The sequence below is a fragment of the Pteronotus mesoamericanus genome, unplaced genomic scaffold (genome assembly GCF_021234165.1).
Source record: "Pteronotus mesoamericanus isolate MK-2021 breed Mesoamerican mustached bat unplaced genomic scaffold, CSHL_Meso_final scaffold_651, whole genome shotgun sequence".
Lineage (NCBI taxonomy): Eukaryota > Metazoa > Chordata > Mammalia > Chiroptera > Mormoopidae > Pteronotus > Pteronotus mesoamericanus.
This window is the reverse complement of record NW_026555325.1, coordinates 30,200,074-30,219,883: the sequence shown is the minus strand read 5'-3', so window position 1 is coordinate 30,219,883 and position 19,810 is coordinate 30,200,074. Positions and strand designations below refer to the sequence as shown.

Here is a 19,810-nt window from a genome sequence, read left to right as displayed (position 1 = left end):
TGAAGTATCTGGCATCAGGGAGAGAGCTTGGGACAGCTTTCTCCCAGATAGAAAGGCGGACAGAGTCCATTTTTATTTTCCAAGCCCTCCCTACACAGAGCTACAGAGCTGATAGGTTGGGGTCATATCTTAAACTTCATCAACCAGGCTCAGAAGGTTCACTCTGCCCTGGGGGATCGCTGAATCTCTGCCCTATGCAACCTATGGCCCACCCAAGCTGTTAACAGTGGCTTTTTTATATGAATGGCTGGTCTTGGTGTGCAGGCTTCACATCTTCCTAAAGACACTCAAATAAGCAACAACATGCCCCAGCAAGCCCATAGCCCCCAAACCTCTGGCTAAGTGGCCCCAGGCCCTGCACTAGCAGCAGCCAGCTTTGAATCACAGTTTGGCTTCTCCTGTAAACGTCCAAGCCCAGCAGTCACAAGTAGATTGCTTTGTAGCTCATTCTGGGTGGCCCCAGGCAGAACACAGTGGATGGCTGACCCTGGCCTGCACCACCTGGGAAACCCCAGAGCCTGGGTACCCAGTGGACAGCTACAGACCATGGTGGAGCACCACCACCCTGCCCCTGCACAGCTGATTCTCCACAGAGGACAGAGGTTGATGGTCAGTGGTCACAGCCAGTCCTTGCAGACAACTGGCCTGGCTAAATCCTCCCATTGATCTGCCAACAGCCATCAAGGCTCAACTACAAGAGGGTGTACTCAGCCCACATGGAGGGCTCACTCTGAGTACCCAGTTTGGGTGCTAGGGGAGTCTGTGCCACTGGAAACCTATATAAAGGAAACTTATATAAAGGAAACCTACTATATTAGACCATGCTACCAAGACAGGGAGTCATAGCAGCTCTACCTGTTACATAGAAAGAAACACAGGGAGGCTACCAAAATGAGTAGACCAAAAAAAAAAAAAGCCCAAATAAAAGAAAGATCAAAACTCCAAAAAAAGAAATAAACAAAATGGAGACAGGTAATTTATCAGATGCACAATTCAAAACACTGGTTATAAGGATGCTCAAGGAACTTAGTGAGGACCTCAATAGCACAGAAAAGACTCAGGCAGAAATTAAGGATATGCTAATGGAAATAAAGAACAAGTTACAAGGAATCAACAGTAGAATGGATGAAGCCAAGAATCAAAGCAATGATAAGGAACATAAGGAAGCAGAAAACAACCAATCAGAACAAGTAGAAAAAAGAATCCAAAAACATGAGGATAACGTATGGAACCTCTGGGACAACTTCAAGCATACAAATATTCGCATCATATTGGTGCTAGAAGGAAAAGAGAAAAAACAAGAAATAGGAAATCTTTGAAAAAATAATGAAAGAAAACTTCCTTAATTTGGTGAAGGAAATAAACATCCAAATCCAGAGAGCACAGAGAGTCCAAACAAGATAGACTCAAACAGGCCCACACCAAGACACATTATAATTAAAATGACAAAGTTTAAAGATAGAGAATCTTAAAAGCAACAAGAGGAAAGCAGTCAGTTACCCACAGATGAGTTCCCATAAGACTGTCAGCTGATTTCTCAAAAGAAACTTGGCAGGCTAGAAGGGATTGGCAAGAAATATTCAAACTCATGAAAACCAGGGACTTATAGCCAAGATTGCTCTACCCAGCAAAGATATAATTTAGAATCGAAGGGCAGATAAAGAGCTTCCCAGACAAGAAAAAACGAAAGGAGTTCATTATCACCAAGCCATTATTATATGAAATGTTAAAGGGACTCATTTAAGAAAAAGAAGATCAAAACTATGAACTATAAAATGGCAATAAACACATATCTATCAACAACTGAATCTAAAAAAACAAACTGAGCAACCAAGAAGAACAGAGACAGAATCATGGATACAGAGAGCATTTTTATGGTTGCCAGGTGGGAGGGGAGTTGGGGGGAATGGGTAAAGAGGTGAGGGGATTAAGATGTAAAAATTGGTAGTCACAAAATAGCCATGGGGATGTAAAGTGCAGTACAGAACATGGAGTAAAGGACTTATATGCATGACCCATGAACAAAGGTGTAGGGATTGCCTGAGGGAGTGGGAGGTGCTGGGTGGGGAGGCAAAGGAGAAAAATTGGGTCAACTGTAACCGCATAGTCAATAAAACATAATTTAGGAGAAAAAACAGTACTTCCTAAATTTTGCATGTCATGGTACACTTAGAAAATTATATTTGTACCAGAGACTGTAATAAACAGACAAAATTGTTTTAGGCAGAAGCAACTGGTCCATGAGTTCTGCCTCCTTCTCCAGCTACACCCTGCCAATTCAAGGGCTGAGGGGTGTTGTGTCTCAGGTACACAGGCAACTTACTCCCCAATCTCCAGGACACACTCTCTACAGGCACACACAAGTCGAGAAGCTCTTCAATACATTGCATTGTTAATTAATTGATAAGACAAGAGTAGGAAGTTCTGCTTATAATAGCAATGGAAAGAATCTTTATCTTTGACCCTGTATGTACTATATTGGACACTCCCTGACAAATCCTGTTCCACACTGAGATAAAGGTGGCATCAATAAATAAAGGAGTTGCTAAAAATACTTCCATTATTTTAGCATAACTCCTTATCTAGAAACATGTTTCTGTTCCTTTCATTATGAACCATCAACTTAGAGTTGAAGACAAAAGCTGTGAAAAACAGACTTGCATAAATATCAAAGCAGAACCTGGAGACCCTCTTGTCCAGTGTATATGTGTGTGTATGCATGCGTGTACTCAGAAAATATTGAAACGTGCCTGCTTTGAGGGGGTGAAATCTCTTGACCGTGGCTTTGGCTCTCCCTGCCCTATCCCACCCCGCTTCCCACACTGCTCTGTGAAGGGCCCTGTGAAGGGATTCCATGGAGCACAGTTTAGAAATCACAAGTCCAATCCCCTTATTTTATAGTTAAGGCCCAAAGAGCTAAAGAGAAAGAACCTCATTAGTCAGGGACAGAACTATGATTAGAAATGTGAGGCAAGCAAATCAATTAGAGACCCCATTAGAAAAAATAAATGGCTATTATACCTAAAGCAAGTTGACTCAGGGTGCCAGTTACCTGTAAACGTTATGAGCAGTACAGATGGCGTCCTAATGTAATCAAACTGCACAGGAAAGGTTTGCTCAGGTCAAAGTCATGTGGAAAGTAAATTTGTGGTTTTATTTTCCTACCATTGAGCTTTCAAATGCCTCACCTCACACAAAATATTCATCCCAGGAAAGAAACTACTATTGATCTTACCTTTCCGTGTGAATTTAGCATGTTGCTTCTCCTGGGAGTTATTAATTACTAGGAAAAAATGTTTTGTTTTGTTTTTTCCTGGCTGGTGGTGGAATATTTGGGATCTTTCTGAGCCCCTAAAAATTTCTTTACCTTGACAACTGGTATCCACAGACTTTTCTCATTCAGCCATTAAGAAAATGTTTCTGCCCAGTGCTTGCAGGTAAGTTCTCTTGTAAAAATATTGTTGTTACAAAGAAACTTAGTAATCTAGGCAATTGGCACATAAAATGATCAGACAGGTGAATTGTAAATAATATAAAATGCACTATATTAACTTTGGCCTAGCTGATTTTTCTATGATTTGAATGATTAAGAAGGCTAAATTCATCCATTCTAGAAAAATCCATTTTTATTCTAGGTGTGAGTATAGAAGATTTTTGTTTTAGATAATGATGGTCCTCATAGTGTTACATAAACCATGATATTTTGCGTAAAATTTAATTAAATAAGCTTTTGCTGGATGCCTTTTACATGCCAGGCACAGTGCTACTGATTTCACCTGAGGCAATATGTCAAAGCACTGCCCCTCCCACGGAGGGACTCTTGTGTTTAGTAGGCATCTGTGTAATGTTTGGAATCCCCATGGCAGGCTGTTGCAGATTATGAGAGGCAGAACATTAAAGAACGTGGTCTACTTCATCCTTTCCTCCTCTCACTTTACAGATGAGGAAACAGAGGCCCAGGAAGTGTGGGCTGGCATGTTACACATCTTACTGATGCACATTGGGGATGGTCTGGACCGCAGACCGCCACCCGCCAGACCTAGCCTGCCCTGCTCTCCGCAGTGCAGCAGAACTCCTCAGGGGCCGTGAACCACTGCAACAGCCGCATGTTTTTCATTTGTGCCTGTCAACACCTGTGAGCCAGATGGAGCCAAAAAGGTGGGAAGCTCAAGCTGGCATCGGAAGGAGGCTGGAGGAACAGCCCTGCAGCCTGCGATGGTTTCATCAGCTGATAGAAGTTAAGCCTGGGGCTGGCTGTGTGAGCCCCAGAAGGCCTGCTTTGCCGGGTTCCTTTCTGCACGCTGAAGGAGCCAGTAAGAGCAAATACTTGGTTACTGATTATTGTTTGCCCTTGATTTCTATGGCATTGTTTCATAGGAAGATGTTGCATTTTTAAAAAATGATTAAATTATTTCATTTGGAGACAATTCGACCCTGTCTATTTCCTTGCACATGGATTTGAAAATGATTTCACTTGGCACTATTTTTAGGTGTGAAGCTCAGCTCACAGATGTTAAGGCATCAATGCTCAGGGACAGTTCTTTTCCTTTTTAAAGACAAAAATTTAACAAATCTTCTTCAAATAAGTTCAAATACCTCAAGTTCAGTAAAAACCCTCTAGGTGCATAGGCAATCTGTGTGCTACCCTGGTGACTAATGGTTGGCTCAGAGACACTGATCGGGCTCTTGGAGGCTGAATGGCCGAGCTCTCAGCCTACAGTGCCCATTGGAATAAGAGATTAAATACTTTTTTGTATCATGGGCCCTTTTGGCAGTCCAGTGAAGCTGATTTTACTTAAAAAAATAATTCTTTCAAACGTATTAAATAAAACAACAGGCTTACAAAGGAAACTAATGATATTAATATATGTATGTATAAAAACATTTTAAAATCATAAATAATGTGTTTTTAATTAGGAATTACTCAAATTTCTAAACCAGGTTGAATGTGAACAATATTTCTAGATATTTGCAAACAACTTGAAAATTTTAGGAAAATGTATGTGATTTTTCCTTGACTGCAAAGGCATAGACACTTCAGTGGTGCTGGATTGTTGTTTATATTAAAAATGGAAGTAAATTCTAAATTTGAGTAAAAACTAGTACAAATAAAAAGAAAAAAAAGTTTTTCTGCCCTGGCTAGTGTGGCTCAGTGGATTGGGTGTCAGCCTGCGAACCTAAAGGGTCCCAGGTTCAATTCCCAGTCAGGGTACCTGCCTGGGTTGCTAGGCCAGGTCCCCAGTGTGGGGCGCATGAGAAAACAACCACGCATTGATGTTTTTCTCTCTCTTTCTCTGTCCCTTCCTCTCTCTCTAAAAATAAACAAAGTCTAAAAAAAGAGAAAAGATTATGCTTTTCTCATCAAAGTTCATGCAACCTACTGATTTCCATACAAGGATCCGCTAGAGTAAACGGGGCTAAGAACTCTAGCTAAGCTAAGGCTATATGAATTAACTGCGTTCTGTGCAAACCTGGGCACTCATAGAATGCAACATTTTTATAGGTGGTTGAAGCTTTGGGTTCTTTTATAAAATTACCAAAGTGTTTCATAAAGCATTCATTTGCTTTATCCACTAAAACCCATTCCCATGTTTCCTTTTGTTCTCAGACTGCAACCTTATCTTGACACAGTCTTATTCCCTGAGCACAAGTCAGGACTGCTCCAGGAAAGCAAGCGGAACAGCTGATGAAGATGAAACAGCTGCAAACAAATAAAGATAATAAAGATTCCATGGCTTTAGAGGATTTAGAGACGCTGGCTGATGGGGTATCCACTACCTCTGACTCCCAGGCTACTTTTGGGGACACCAGGCCCATAGAGATAACCTTCAAAGTTGTGGGCAAATGTAGGAGTCCTCGGGGCAAGGGTTCGGTGTGGGGTAAAGAACTCTTCAGCACGTCAGGGAGGGGGCATTAAACTGACACAGAGATGTGCTGACTGTTGTCTTGGGGCTGCTCAAAAGAAAACATTTCGTCTAGTTCCTGATCTGAAGTCACCATAGAAAAGGATGTTAGGTTGACTGTTCATTTTTTTTTTTTTTTAAATATATTCAGACTTAAGCTTCCCTCTCTTCTACTTCACTCTTCTTTTGGTCTTGACTTTCTTCTTTGGTGATTGTTGTTGGTGTCAGGTTTTTGCCTCTACTTATCCATCCCTGCCCCACTCAACCACCCCTATGCAAAAACACAATCAAAGTATCAATGGTGAAAAAGGTGTTAACATTTTAGAAGGAAGCAAATACAAAGAGTGAAAAATAAACAAACAGCAAATAAATTATAACAGGCTTTTTAAACGTTTCTGTGACAAAGATTGGAGGACATTAAAAGGGGAGAGTTTCTTCAAATCTATATACAACCATATTGCTGGATTTTTTTTTTTTACATTAGACATTACTTTTGCATTTAAAGTTGGCAGAGGCTGCAACTACATTGTCATTATTAATATTACTAGCCATTATGATTTTATCTCATTTAGCTCATCCAATTCATGGACTAATTTCATAGAATTGCGGTTACAAGTCCACCTTCTCCAAGCCTGTGCTTTCTGCATCCATTGGACTTTTTCTATGGCTCTGTTGCATCACCATTTATCTGCTTTTCAACTTTTTTTTTTTAATAAAATATTTGAAAGTCTTCTTGCTTCTGTTGCAACCAATTTTTGCTTCTTGGCACCATTAATTAGGATAACACCCTGACCATCTTTGATTACTTTTTTCCAAAGTAAATATAGCCTCCTCCCCTTGATTTTAGTTGCTCCACATTTTCTAAATTACTTCTCTGCTATTGCTGCTAAGGACTTCAGATGTCTTTGGACTTGTGACCCATCTCCTATATTTGGTTCCCCTCCGAGGACCGAAAGAAACAGATTGGTAACACTGTCTGAGAACCACTGCGGGGCAGACAGGATGGGGCGCCTGTCCTTCCTCCCTTGGGACTTGGCAATTCTTGACTCTTTAAAAGATGTGGGAAAATTTGCAAAAACCTTCCACCCTAAATTCCTTCTCAGAGCCCGAAATTGTCTGCAGACATTCTGCGTGTTTCTGTATCCGCTCTATGCATAATGTTGGCACCATTGGTGTACGTCTTCAGAATGTCTTTTACACAGTCACCATCTGCATGCAAATAGGATGCTATACCCACTCAAAGTTTTTCAAGGAACGTGAGAATAAAAGATGACAATGACCTGCCCAGTCATTTGCTAGAAAGGGCAATTAAATCAAATCAAAGAAAAACTACAGACTTCTGTCCCACAACTAATAAATATCTAAACATGTTTAGTTCCTGAGCATCTCAAACTTTTTAAGTTAAAATGCATTAGTGTGTAAATCTGCCCCTCAGTCCCCTTCTCTCCCACAAAGATACAGACTACACCGAGGTACTCACCGAACAGTTTGTGAGTGGGTCCCTCATGCTGAAATGTTTTCTGCTTCTGCCCTTTTAAACTGCACTCCAGCCTTCAGCTTTCCAGTCAGGACACTGCCCTCAAGGTTGGGTGTGTCCTAGACTTCCTGGATTCAAAGGGCCTAAAGCCCTTGTCAAACACCCTGAGGAGGAAGTCCAGCCCAGGACTTGCCTCCTGTTTATTTACTGAAATAGCAAAGAACTGCTCCGGGTCGAGAGAGCTGGTGTGTTGGTGAGAAAGATTTCTGTAAATACTGAAAGGGCAGAATACTGAGTCCAGACACCGCGGCCTTGAAAGAAAGCCAAGAAGCTATGAAGTGTCCCTATAATTTGGGCACTCTCAGGGCTGATACATGCTCTCTTAGTTTGCTGTATTAATCACGTTTTTAATTTTCTGGATTGTATAATGCTTGGGCATATTGAGGCCTTTCAGACCTGGGAGGGCCTGTCCCTCCTAGGGTCTGGTAATTCCTAGAGATGGCAAACAACTTGCCCTTGTGCACATCTCTGACGAGCAAAGCAACAAATCCAGAGCCCAGACCCCGCCCCCCCCGCCACTCCTTTTTCGAAAGCTCACACACCAAGTCAGTATTTCCCTTGCACTAAATCACCCAAGCACCTGTTACCAAACACTTAAGACCACACTTATATAACTGTGATTATAGTGGAGAATGCCTAGAAAAGGCTATTAGGGTTCAGGGTATTGAGGCAAAGCCCCAAAAGTCTAAGGTCAGGATCAATTCTGAAGGACTGACACTTAGCCTTATTCAAAGTCATAAGAGCTATGATAAAAGAAACTTACATGCACGGGCAAAGCAGATGGATGGACCAGGAAAAACCCACACCCCTCTTAGTACAGGGCCCTTTTTAAAGGGGGTTAATAGTAGGCATTAATAACAAAACCAGGTGGTGGGTAGTTGTGCGGACCTCCCTAGAGAACAATACATCACTACGTTAAAAAAAAAGTTAAAAGATAACATCAGGCAGTTGATACTGTCAATGTAAAAAACATCCAAACCTGTAAGAATTTTTATGAGTTTATTTGAGCCAAACTGACAACAATTTCTGGGAAGCAAAATCTCAATAAATTGAAAAATTCTCCAGAGAATAGTAGTGTAGTACCTTATTTTATACATCAGAATCAAAGGGAAGATGTAAGGGAGTTACAAAAAAATCCATCCGTGATAGATTAGCAAAGGCTGGAGGGAGGGAGTACGTTTGAAGTTAGATAAAAGGTAAAATGATAGACACATACTTTTACACAGGTGGGTACAAGATAATTAAGTTAACAATTAAGATGATAACAATAACAATGAGGGGATTTATGGTCTCCCCCTGGTTCTAAGTCTGTGCTTTGAGGGGCCTGGAAAAGGGAAGTCTGACATTCCAGAGGTATGTTATCATGGTAGATGTGAAAAGTCAATAGACAGGCTCAGTTAAGGTAAAGACTGACCTTTGTCAGGGAAAAATACTGGCCTAGGACTACTGCCATGAACTGCTTCTAGTTAATAAGTTTTACTCTCAGACCATCCTTTGTGTTTAAGTGTCTGAGTTTGTAGGGCTGCCACATAGGCCTCCCCTGATCTTCTCAGGCTTAGTATGTGGCCCTTTTTCTTCCACATTATGCTCTATACATTCACTAACCTCTTTCCTGGGAGCATGACATTCATCTTTGGGCAGCATTTGGTCTTCAGGGTAGTCAGCTAAGCGTGAGGTTACAGAGTTAAAGAGTCACAGAGTGCTTAACATCTTCTAGATGCCTTTGCATATTGCATCTCTAAAGTGAGTTCCCCTAAAGAGCGTATTTTAACCACCTTCGGGGTGCTAACTCAACCCAACTCTCACTTCTAGCTCAACAGGGCCAAGAGGCTAACCTATCAAATTAAGAAGGATTTTTTTTATGTTCACCCTCATATTTTTTTTATTCACCCAAAAGGATAAACAGAACTAGAAATAAGCCTTTGGCAAATTTTTTTATTGCTTTCTCTGCAGCTGTGGTCCCAGTTATCAATCCTTATATTTTCATTTCATGGCCTCAAGTCCTGTAATAGTCATTTGCTGGGTGTGGGTAGCTTTTCTCTGACTGGCAGAGCCCTGAATCCAGAAAGAGCTCCATCAGCAGAGCCCAGTGGGGCACTTCAGGGCTGTCTAGGTGGGCATGCTTCACTCATCTGCCTTGGCTCCATTCTTTCCCAGGATCCATTCAAAGTCCCTAAAAATAAGAAATGGAGGAGGGGGTGGTTAATAATTAATAAAGAGAACTTGCCCTACATCCAGAGTGGAGATGTTAGTGGTGAAATGGCACCAGAATGTTATTGGCGGTTACTGGAGTTGTGGCAAAGAAAGAATTCAGAGACAAGACTCAAATACAAGCAAAAGTTTATTTAGAAAGTCACATAGGTAGAAGTGAGCCATGGAAGAAGTGAGTCGGCTGGGCTGCGTGGGCTCAGGAAACAAGTTACAGAGGCAAAAGAAGGGTCCTTGAAATTTAGGAGAAAGAAAGCAAGGATTATGCGCCTGGAAGAATGGGGAGGGGAAAGGCTTGGCATGCTGGAGAGAGAGAGTAAGCTGTGCTCTCTCTCTGTCCTCTGTCCTGAGGGTCTTCATCTCCTCTTTAAAGGCAGGGGCACCGGGGGCGGGGGTCCCAGGGGAGGATGTCAACAGAGTATTCATCAGCTTTCCATGTGTGTCCTTTCAGGGTCAAAGTCTCCTCTGATTGATTAGCACTAGGATAGAGGTCATTAGTCGTGGCCCCTGGTTCTGAAGTCACCATGGCATTACCCTTTCTGGACTTACTTCCCTCAGAGGTTGTAGATAAATTGGGCTGGAGCCTTAGCTCTGAGGCCCTGGGACCTCTTGGTGTCTTTCCCCTGACACTTACTGAATTTTATCTCAGTTCAGTGCCAACCCAGTTCAAAATGAAGAGATAGTCCTTCCTTGCTAGTTTCCACAAGAAATGTCATCACATCAAACTTACTGTGGTGTTTGAGGCCCTCAAGAAGATTGGTAGGACATTCTTACACATTTACTCATCATGTATATCTCTCCCAGCAGGCTGACTATCTTTCTTGCAGGCCTTTTGGCCATCTGCTCCATGAGAACATCTCCATCTCACAACAGTATCCCTCTCACAGGCTGCTGAAAGGGCAGCAGGGTGTCCTGGCTCAATCTAGACTAAGATTTAAAGTTTGGTTACTTGTTGAGCTTCTTAGAATGGTGCTTGAATGCAGAAAAAGTTTTGATTTTAGAGGTCAGGAAGGCGGCTGTATTACCTATCTCTTGTCACAATAGTGCTGTATATTAAACAGAAACCCAGTGGTTTCAAATGACACAGACTTTATTTAATTCACAAGTTCGTGGTTAAGCTGGGTGTCTCTTCTGGTCTTCCAGGTCTCACGTTAAAAAGCAGGTCATCTCTACAGCTCTGCTGATTTTGGCTGAGCATGGCAGGAAGGGCAGTTCTGGGCTCTGCTAGGCAGTTCTGGTTATGGGCTGAAGCAATTTTTTTTTTTTTTTGATCAATCAGCAGTCTAACCCAGGCTGTTCTCAGGGCATGGCAGAGGAGCCAAGAGAGGGCATGGAACTCAGGCTTGGAATTGACATACTATCACTTCAGCGGCATGGCATTCAGCAGATCAAAGCCAGTCAGTCCCAGGCCAGCCCAAATTCAATAGAGAGGTGGGGGGAATTCTCCTCTTTAATGGGAGAAGCTGAATGTCTCATTAAAAAGGGCTGAAAAGAGGCAGAGAATTGGAATTAGTTTTACAACAGTCTACTACAATGGTCAGCCAAAATTTGTTTATCTTACAGAGATAAGAGAGAAAGGACACTGGAGGGGATGGCTGACACATGTCACCCTCTCCCTTTCCCCAGTTCAGCTGCAGGGGACATGTTTGGAACTTCAGCAAGACTGAGGTCAGGGAGAAAAATAAGAGGAGTTAAATTCACAGAAAGTCTGAATATAATTTGAAGATAAGGTCATTCTCCCCTCTAACTCTGTGTCCTATCTTACACATAGTCTGCCAAAGAGCACAGCAAAGCATACGTCTCCTTGGGGTGGAGGGCCAAGGAGGAAGGAGGAGCAGAGCAGGTTCTCTAAGGTGTCTCCAGCACCTGAGGCTGTGACTGGCAAGGGCGCCTTGGCAAGGAGGCCGGAGCAGGCCAAACTGAGTAAATTTGTACTTGCCCTTGTAAAATCTCCTGAGCCCCTGGACTTCCAGAAATGGTCCCGGGAGCCTGGGAGAAGGAAGCTGAGTTCCCATATAAGCCAGGGGCAGAAGAAACTTGTAGTTTTGGAAGTAATGTTAACATCACCTTATTTGTATCTACAGGTTGAGAACTAAATATAGGGAAGTGTCTCAAAGAAGGTATACGATACTTGTTTCTAAAATAATTGGTGTCCAAGGCACCCTTTTGAGTTCTCTGTGTTCAGGTTTGTCTTTGGTCACATGTCTCTGGCCTGTACTCATTCACAGGCTTTTTTTCCAGCCCAGGCCTCCAGCTTGAGTTACTGTTTGACCTCTCTGATCCCAATCTTCCTGCTTCCTTTCCCAGTTTATGTTCAACATTTGCCTTCCTGGCGTGGTCTCTCTGCAGAAAGAAAACGTGCAACGGACTCCCTGGGGTCTGGCCTGGATGCCACTCCACTGCACCCCACCCATCCTATTTTGGGCAGCCTCCAAGGGAGTCAACAACATGAGTACACATTTGTTAAATGCTTGTAAGGGGATGTTGCTTATCGGTAAGTTAGTAAGAGACAGGAGTCCCAATGTAAAAGAGGTTAAGGGCAATTCAAAACTTGGCTTGGAAATTTCTTTAGTAGCCAAAAAATGCAAAGAATTGGAAACAGCACATGCATTAAATTGCTATGTATTAAATGGGGATCTAATTAAATACCTTATGGTAACATGGTCTCACATTTAGAGGACTAATCATCTGCCAGGTGCTATTCTAAGTGATTTACAAATATTAACTTATTTAATCATTATAACAATCATTTAAAGTAGATATATATTATTTTGATCCTTACACACATAGGGAAACTGAGGCACATGGTGGTTAAGTGACGTAGAAGGTCACATGGTTTGCAGTGGCATAGCTGGGATTGGACTGCAATCATGGACTCCAGCGCTTCCATGTTTAATCACGATGCTGCCCTGCCACCTAACCCAGACAATGGGGAACAAAATATCCAAAAAATGATTGAGTTACATGTACTGGCTTAAAAACAGGTTGCAGAAGATTAAGTATGATTCCAGTTTGGTTCACGTATAAGAAAAAAAAGATCTAGACACATACATACTAGACAGACCAGAGCATATCTCTAAAGGTTGGGATTATGGAAGACTCTCTAGGACACATATTTCTGTGTAATTTTAGTATTTGAAAAAACATGAATTGTTTTAGAAACCAAAGAAGACAAAATTTTTTAAAAGAATAACAATTATGCTGACTTCAATTTTTAAAAAGGGAAAACTGATAAGTAAAATGCTGACACTAGGCTTTATCCATGTCACCAGGACTTTGCATAATGCTGTTCCTTCTACCTGCAAGTCCTTCTGCCTTTATGTGATCTAGCTGACTTTTTTTTTTTAAATCTCTAATGTCCAGCTTTTGTCATTTTCCCTGGACACAGTAAGTACACTCTTGCCTTTGTCCTGCTATCTATTACACTCACCTCTTTTGATTTATTTATCCCATTATGTTGAAATGACTTATTTAATGGTCTGCTTCCCACACTACTCAGTGAGCCTTGCATAGCAAAGTACCTGGAGCAGAGTAAATGTTCAATATGTAATTGTTTTCATTAGACTGAATTCAATACTCCTAAGAAAATGACCCCATTAGCTAATTCCTCTCCATTGACAAGACAGGGGACGCTGTTTATGGGTAGGCCTGTATCCTCAGCTTTCAGGAAGCAGCGTTCAAAACACAGAGCGAAGATAAGTGTGACCTACTGGACAGGAACTCTAAAATGGGAAATGGCTCAAAGGCACTTGGGAGTCCCTGACACTCTGACTGACAAGGGCCTTGACAAGAAGGAAACTGAGAAGGAATCAAAGGAATCCCAAGAGGCCCCTTAGAGAACTTTGCTGGAGATTTGTTGGTTAAAGATATAAACAGATGAAGTAAAAAGAGTCTTGGGACCAAGGATAAAATCAGAGAGTGGCCTCATGCTAAGAATAAATTTGGGAAAGCCAGTCTAAAATAAGCCAATCCTGCAAAGTTTGCTGAAAACATCTAAGAGACTTTTCACTATATCGAAAGCACGAGAAATGTAAAGAGACAGCACCTAGGCTTGGGACAGCTGGCCGTGTTCCGAGGACAGGGTGAGCAGGGGGGCTTGGCGAGGCTGCTGGGCTCCAGCCGTGAGCGGGTCAGCCAGAGCAGCTAGAGCTCAGTGCGCCACACCTTCAAAGCACTGTCCTCCCAGAACAAGCTGTGACATGGAGCACACATCCTGACGCATTGTCCATCGTACTTCTGAGTCCTGGACAAAGTCTAGTCCTTGGCCTGTTAGATCTGGTGGAGGGCCAGTACCGTCTGCTGCTGTTTCAAGCACGTGCGAGCCACAGATAGTATTTATGACACTGCTTCCACCAATCACCCTCAGAGGGAAACGTACAAGTAATCGCACTGCAGCTAAATTACTTTTTATTTTTAGTTTCTGGTTGTTGCAGTAATTAGTTTTCTTAATTTCCCTATCTCTCCAAAGCTGGAAGATATATTTCTAAAGCCTTGGCTTAATGCATAGACATGTACATGTATATGTATATGTATATGTGTATGTATGTGTATGTATATATGTATGTGTATATATATATATTAATGTACCTTTGCCCAAAGCCTCAGGATGGAAAAAGTCTAATTTAGAAGCACTAATGGATATTTTAAACTGTAGCAGGAAGAGTGGGAGCATATGCGGGTATCGTTATTGTTAATAACCAGCCCAATGTGTAGCATCTAAAATAACTTTCATGCTGTTTGTACTAATTATATTGTGGTTTTTAAAATTTCACAAAATTAGCTTTCTACCACTTTCTGCTTCATAAAAAATCACCTAATTTTTAGATCAAAATCCAAATGGCCATAATTAACTTAAGGTTGAATTTTCATTGTGAACATCCAAGTTTCATATACATTAATTTAAAATCTCCAGGTGTTAATGGAGAATAAAACTGAAATCGAATAGATTAATTTGCATAAAACTAATTAGTGTAAATTTACTCTTCCCCAATGAGCCCTAGGAAACAAAGACTAATGGGCAACTAATTAACAATGAAGTCATCCTACAGCCATGATCTATGGCTTTAACTTACCAATAAAGAAGCATAAGAACACGGATATTTTACAAATACAGATAATCCAAATTACATTATATTTTCATTTGATCACCTATATTAATATTCATGTGCCATTAGTTACATTTTCTAAGCTCATCTAGGATAAGTCCTAGGGATTTTAATTAAAATGCACCTTAGAATCTCTTGTATAGAATCACTTCAGTCACCAGGCAAAATATGAGTTTGGCATTTTTGCATATGTAAGTAAAGTGCCACCACAAGATTTATTTGCCTTTTCCACTTTGGTTATATTTCCATGTTATAAATCACTGATTTACAGTTATTTACTATAAATCATTGCCATGTTCTGGAGATAGAATCTTAGAGAGAAAAGAAAAACACTACAATTGGTTATGTATCATAGTTCCTTAGCAGCAGGAACTGAGGAGATGAGAAGGAGAGGAGATTTCTCTTCACTGTATTTCCTTTTGCATATGTGAGGTTTTATATGATGTGCTTGATCACTTTTTCAAAAGTATAAACTAATTTATTTTTGAAAGCTATTGCATACCTTCGTGCCTGAGGGCACCCAGCAGGTAAAACCTGTTTACTAGTCCACCAGCTCTGTGTGTGCTTATTAACAATCTTCCCTTCGTGTCTTCTTACTCAAATTATTAACTCCTTAAGTCAGCTTTTCCCACAACTCTTGGAAAAGATTCTCTGGAAGAACCAATGTTTTTTTTTCCCTCCCATTTTGCCTCTCTGCAGTGTTTTGCCCAATTGATAATTTATTGGTGTCAGTTCATTCATTCTCTCACTTCAGTGAGGTTGTAAGTGGAATTGGCTTTGATCCAGGCCAGTAATTTTCAATGGGTGCGCCCCCCGAATTTTTAAAACATGCAACATCTGACTATTTTAGTCAGCAGCGCTGGCCTCTTTTCCCTTAGATTTCCAAATTAAAAAATGACAAAAGCCAATGCAACAATTACCATCTGGTGTGCATGAATCAGAATAATACCTACATTTTTTTTGTCAGATAAGCAAAAAATGTAATATATTTTTTGGTGTGCTGTGGAATTTTATTAATTCATTTATGTGTGCCATGAGATGAAAAACATTTAAAATCGCTGATCTAGACATTATGAAGGATACAGTGATGAACCAGTCCCCTTCTTTCAAGGAGCTCAGTGTGAGGAAGGAGGCTATGTTACACTGTGATAGATTATATAAAAGAGGTCTTTACAGAAATGGGATGGGAATTTCAAAGAGGCACCCCCTCAGCCTGGTTAGGAAAGGGGAGAATTCCAGAAAACGCCAAGAGATGGTCCCACTTGCTGAGGCTTAAAGGGCACGTATTAATTGTCTGTGCACAGAGTGTGTGTTGGTGTATTCAGAGAATTATAAATCCCTCAAGTGTGCCTTGAGCACAAAGTGAAACTAGAGACACAGGCCACACACAGAAAGCCTTGGGTGCTATGCTTTAACTTTTAGCCAAATGTAATTTGGGCCACATAGAGGTCTTTGTTCATGTAAAATTTCAAGCACATTGGAGGTATTTAGATGTGCATTTTAGACTGATCACTGGCGGCAGTATGAAAACTCTAAGGGGGGCTGAGATAAGAATCATGAAGGGTGGGAGCCTGGTGCCAGGATCGGGGAGAGGGATCGTGTGGCCTTAGTGATGGGAAGAGGAAGGGGCGGAGTTTTAAAGTGGAGCCACCAAGACTTGGTGATGGATTGGATGCTGAGTAAACAATGAAGGTGTGGGAGGATGTAGAGCGAAGCCCAGGTTTCTGGTATCCTCTTAAGATTACCTTCTCCATGGCCTCCACAGGAGGCACCGCAGGGCAGGAATTAATAGGATAGGCTTCACTGTGTGAAAAATGTGGGTTCAAAAATTGGCTACACTCTACATTAGTGTAGCAGTATGGGAGCCAATTTCTTAATTTTTTTAAGGTTTAGTTTCCTGATATGTGAAATGGAAGAAATAATAACACATGCCTCATAACAGAGCATAGTAGTAAATATTCAGTAAACAGTAGCTGCTATTATTACTGCCATCATCATTTTAATTTTTTGCATAATAAATTCAGGCATTATTAAAGATGCTTATATATAAATACTGCAAAATACAACTACTGTAATTCAAAAACTTATAAAACTAATGTGAGTATTCTATTCACCAAACAATTTTTATAATAGGTAATGCATTTTCTTCTTTCACCAAATTTCCCTTCAATAGGCAGAGTGTTTTGTATCGCTTTATTGCTCTTAGAACTTAAGGATGGCATTTTCATTTTCAAAAATAGACCTCACTACATCTAAACATCTGACTGTTTCACTTGAGACATTATTGGCATTTTGAAAACAAATACATATTGATTTAAAAATTATCTCAAAGTTACAAATTGCAAGTTCAGGACACAAAATTTTTTTCATGCCTTAATATTTTAGTGTGCATTTCCTAGAAACAGGAAATACAAAACCACAATATAACCATCAAAAGCAGGAAATTAACATTACTTTATTACTACCATTTATTGCTCTGTTCCGCCAGGTGTCTTAATTGTGTTCTCCACGGCAGCGGGGTCCCACGCAAAGTCATGCATTGCAGTGAGTTGCAAAGCCCCTTTAGTCTCCTCCTCTCTGAAACAGTTTGTCAGTCTCTCCTTGACTTTCATGCCATTGACATATTTGAAGATTAGCAGTTAATTATTTTGTACAATGCCTTTCAATTTGCATTCCCTTCTGGTACTTGCTTATGAATAGACTCAGGCTATGCATCTCTGGCAGAATGCTACTTTCCTACTGCAGCCAATCAAGTGCCTCCTGATTTCATTTGTCCCAAGACTGACGGTGTTTACTTGATGGTGTCTGTGAGGCTTTTTCGCTGTGAAATTACTACTTTTGCCTTTGCAGTCGATAAATGTTTATTGGGGACGTACCTTGAAGCAATGCTAACACCTCGTTCCTCATCAGACTTTCAGTTTATTCATTTATTAACCTATATGAACTCCCCATTTTTTCCATTGTAGTCAGTGCAGTATGATGTTACATAATACAACTCTGGTGCACAAAATGTCTTAGATTTAGCCTGTGAGAGTCACCTCAGCTTTGCTCTGTTTCCTGATACCATTTTCCCATCAATTCTGAGCAACTTCTTGCTTTCTGGTCCAAGAAGATGTTCCATTCCAGCCTACGCTTTCCTGCCTCAGCCCCTCCTCAAGGAGCCCTGGCTCATTTTAGTGGAGAACAGATTTAGGATGGGTCTAGAAACCAAGAGCTGGGGCACTAGCTGCTCTCAATAGGGGTCACTGATTGCAGGCACTGAAGCAGACAGCTAGGGAATGGATATATAAATACACCCACTCACATATGCTCAGATACACCCATGCATCTATATTTTGATATCTAGTTATATATTGGAAAAAAAACCACGAGTTCACATAGATACCTATAAGTTTAATTCAATATTACTAAGTTCATTCAGTTTATTCTCCTTCCATACTTGTAACCCCCTTTTCTAACAAGAAACTGGCTTTCATTACTTTTAACATATTTCCGTATTTGATCTACCCCCCCCGCCGCCCCCCGCCACCAGTAGCCACTTTCCCACTGTGGCCGCTCTGACTTTCCACGCTGCAACCTCCCTTGCCAGGCCGCCCCTCTGCAGAGGCACCTCATCATCCTGCTCAGACTCCATGTATCATGCCGGGGCCCCCTTGTATGGACACGCTCTTCGCCACCCCCAATTCTCCATGCTCTGTTGTCCTCTGCAGATGCCCCCACAATTCCATTTGGTCTCCGGCACCCCGCTCTGGACAACTATGACTCCTTCACCTGACAGAGACGTCCACCCATCCAAGGCTTTGGGACTGAAGAGTTCAAGAAGAAAAAAGAAGGAAAGGAAGAGAGAAAGACGCAGAAGGGTAGGTTATCATTATCATCAACACCATTGTATTTCTTCCTACCTTTTTTATCACTGTGTTCTTAGCTGGTTTATCTTCTTCCTCGTATGCATCAACAGTGGGCAATTCCCAAGGTCTCCTTCAGTAGGAAATAGGGAAATGACTCAGAGCTCAGATTATAATCTGCATATCTGCTTTCTGGCTCTGCGGCCTTGGCAAGGTTCTTATTCTCTTGCTGCATCTGGCTCCTCATCTGAAAAAAGAAAATGGAAATAATAATGGTACCTAGTTTCATTCCCATTTTTCCAAATTTTGGTTAGACACTTCCAAATGAATGGGGTCTCATCAGTTCAATTGCAACATGTAAAAATCAGATTCATTTTTCCTCTTCCAAAACGTATTCATCTTCTTGAAGCTCCTCTTTCTGTAACTCATTCATTCTACAAGCATTTATTGCATGCCTGCTATACAGCAAAAGTGGTGGCTCACAATCATTATAAAGGGCAAGGTCTTTGCCTTCAAGATGCATACGATGAAGTGGAGGTGAGCATGATATGCGCTCTGATGGAGTGAAATGGTTCTACCTTTTGTTCTCTAAAAAAAGCACTACAGTCCAAGAGACTAAAGCTTTCCAGGATGAGGTGTTCAAATGTTAGTGTTGAAGGTCAAACAAGAGCTAGCTAGTGTAGAAAAGGGAAAAGGTCTTTGAGGCAGAGTGAGCAGCATGGACACAGTACTGGAGACGTAACCCGGTGTGGTCCATTCTGAGACCATGGCCTTGAGAGCAGGGTCAAGAGGCCACGGTGAAAGGTGAGGATGGAGTGGAAATGATAGGGGTCAGGCCACCGGCAGCCAGGGCATGCGGCCGAGGGGCGTACTCGCTGATTCACACTATGCCCTTTGTCTCAAATGACCTTTCTCTTCTAACTTGACTCATCCAAATCCTCCTTCTTCTTGGCATTCTCCTTGAAACATTTTGTCACCTGATCCCGAAGTAACGTCTCTTTTCTGAACTTTTCTAGCAATTACTGCACTAACAATATATGTATGATGATGATGAGAACATGTTACATCTGTGGAGTAATTACTGTTTTCAGAAACCCTTTTCCTTTATCACTAAGTTTGATCTGCATAACATAACAAGTATCATTTCTTTTAGAGGTACCTTGACCCATTAAAATAACTGCTGCTGTGCCCTGCCTCTCTAACTAGGCTGAA

The 19,810-nt window shown here is 41.3% G+C and overlaps 1 protein-coding gene across 2 annotated transcripts in view; it reads right to left on the bottom strand.

Annotated features, from left to right (window-relative positions):
• NOSTRIN (nitric oxide synthase trafficking) overlaps positions 1-7,472 on the bottom strand; it is a 58,139-nt gene extending 50,667 nt beyond the window's left edge. For both annotated transcript variants that reach the window (XM_054562731.1, XM_054562732.1), the window contains exon 1: positions 7,384-7,472. In XM_054562731.1, the coding sequence (XP_054418706.1) occupies positions 7,384-7,410 (27 nt within the window). In that variant the 5' untranslated portion in view covers positions 7,411-7,472. The remainder of the gene's footprint in view (positions 1-7,383) is intronic.
• Between the last annotated feature and the right edge of the window lie 12,338 nt (positions 7,473-19,810).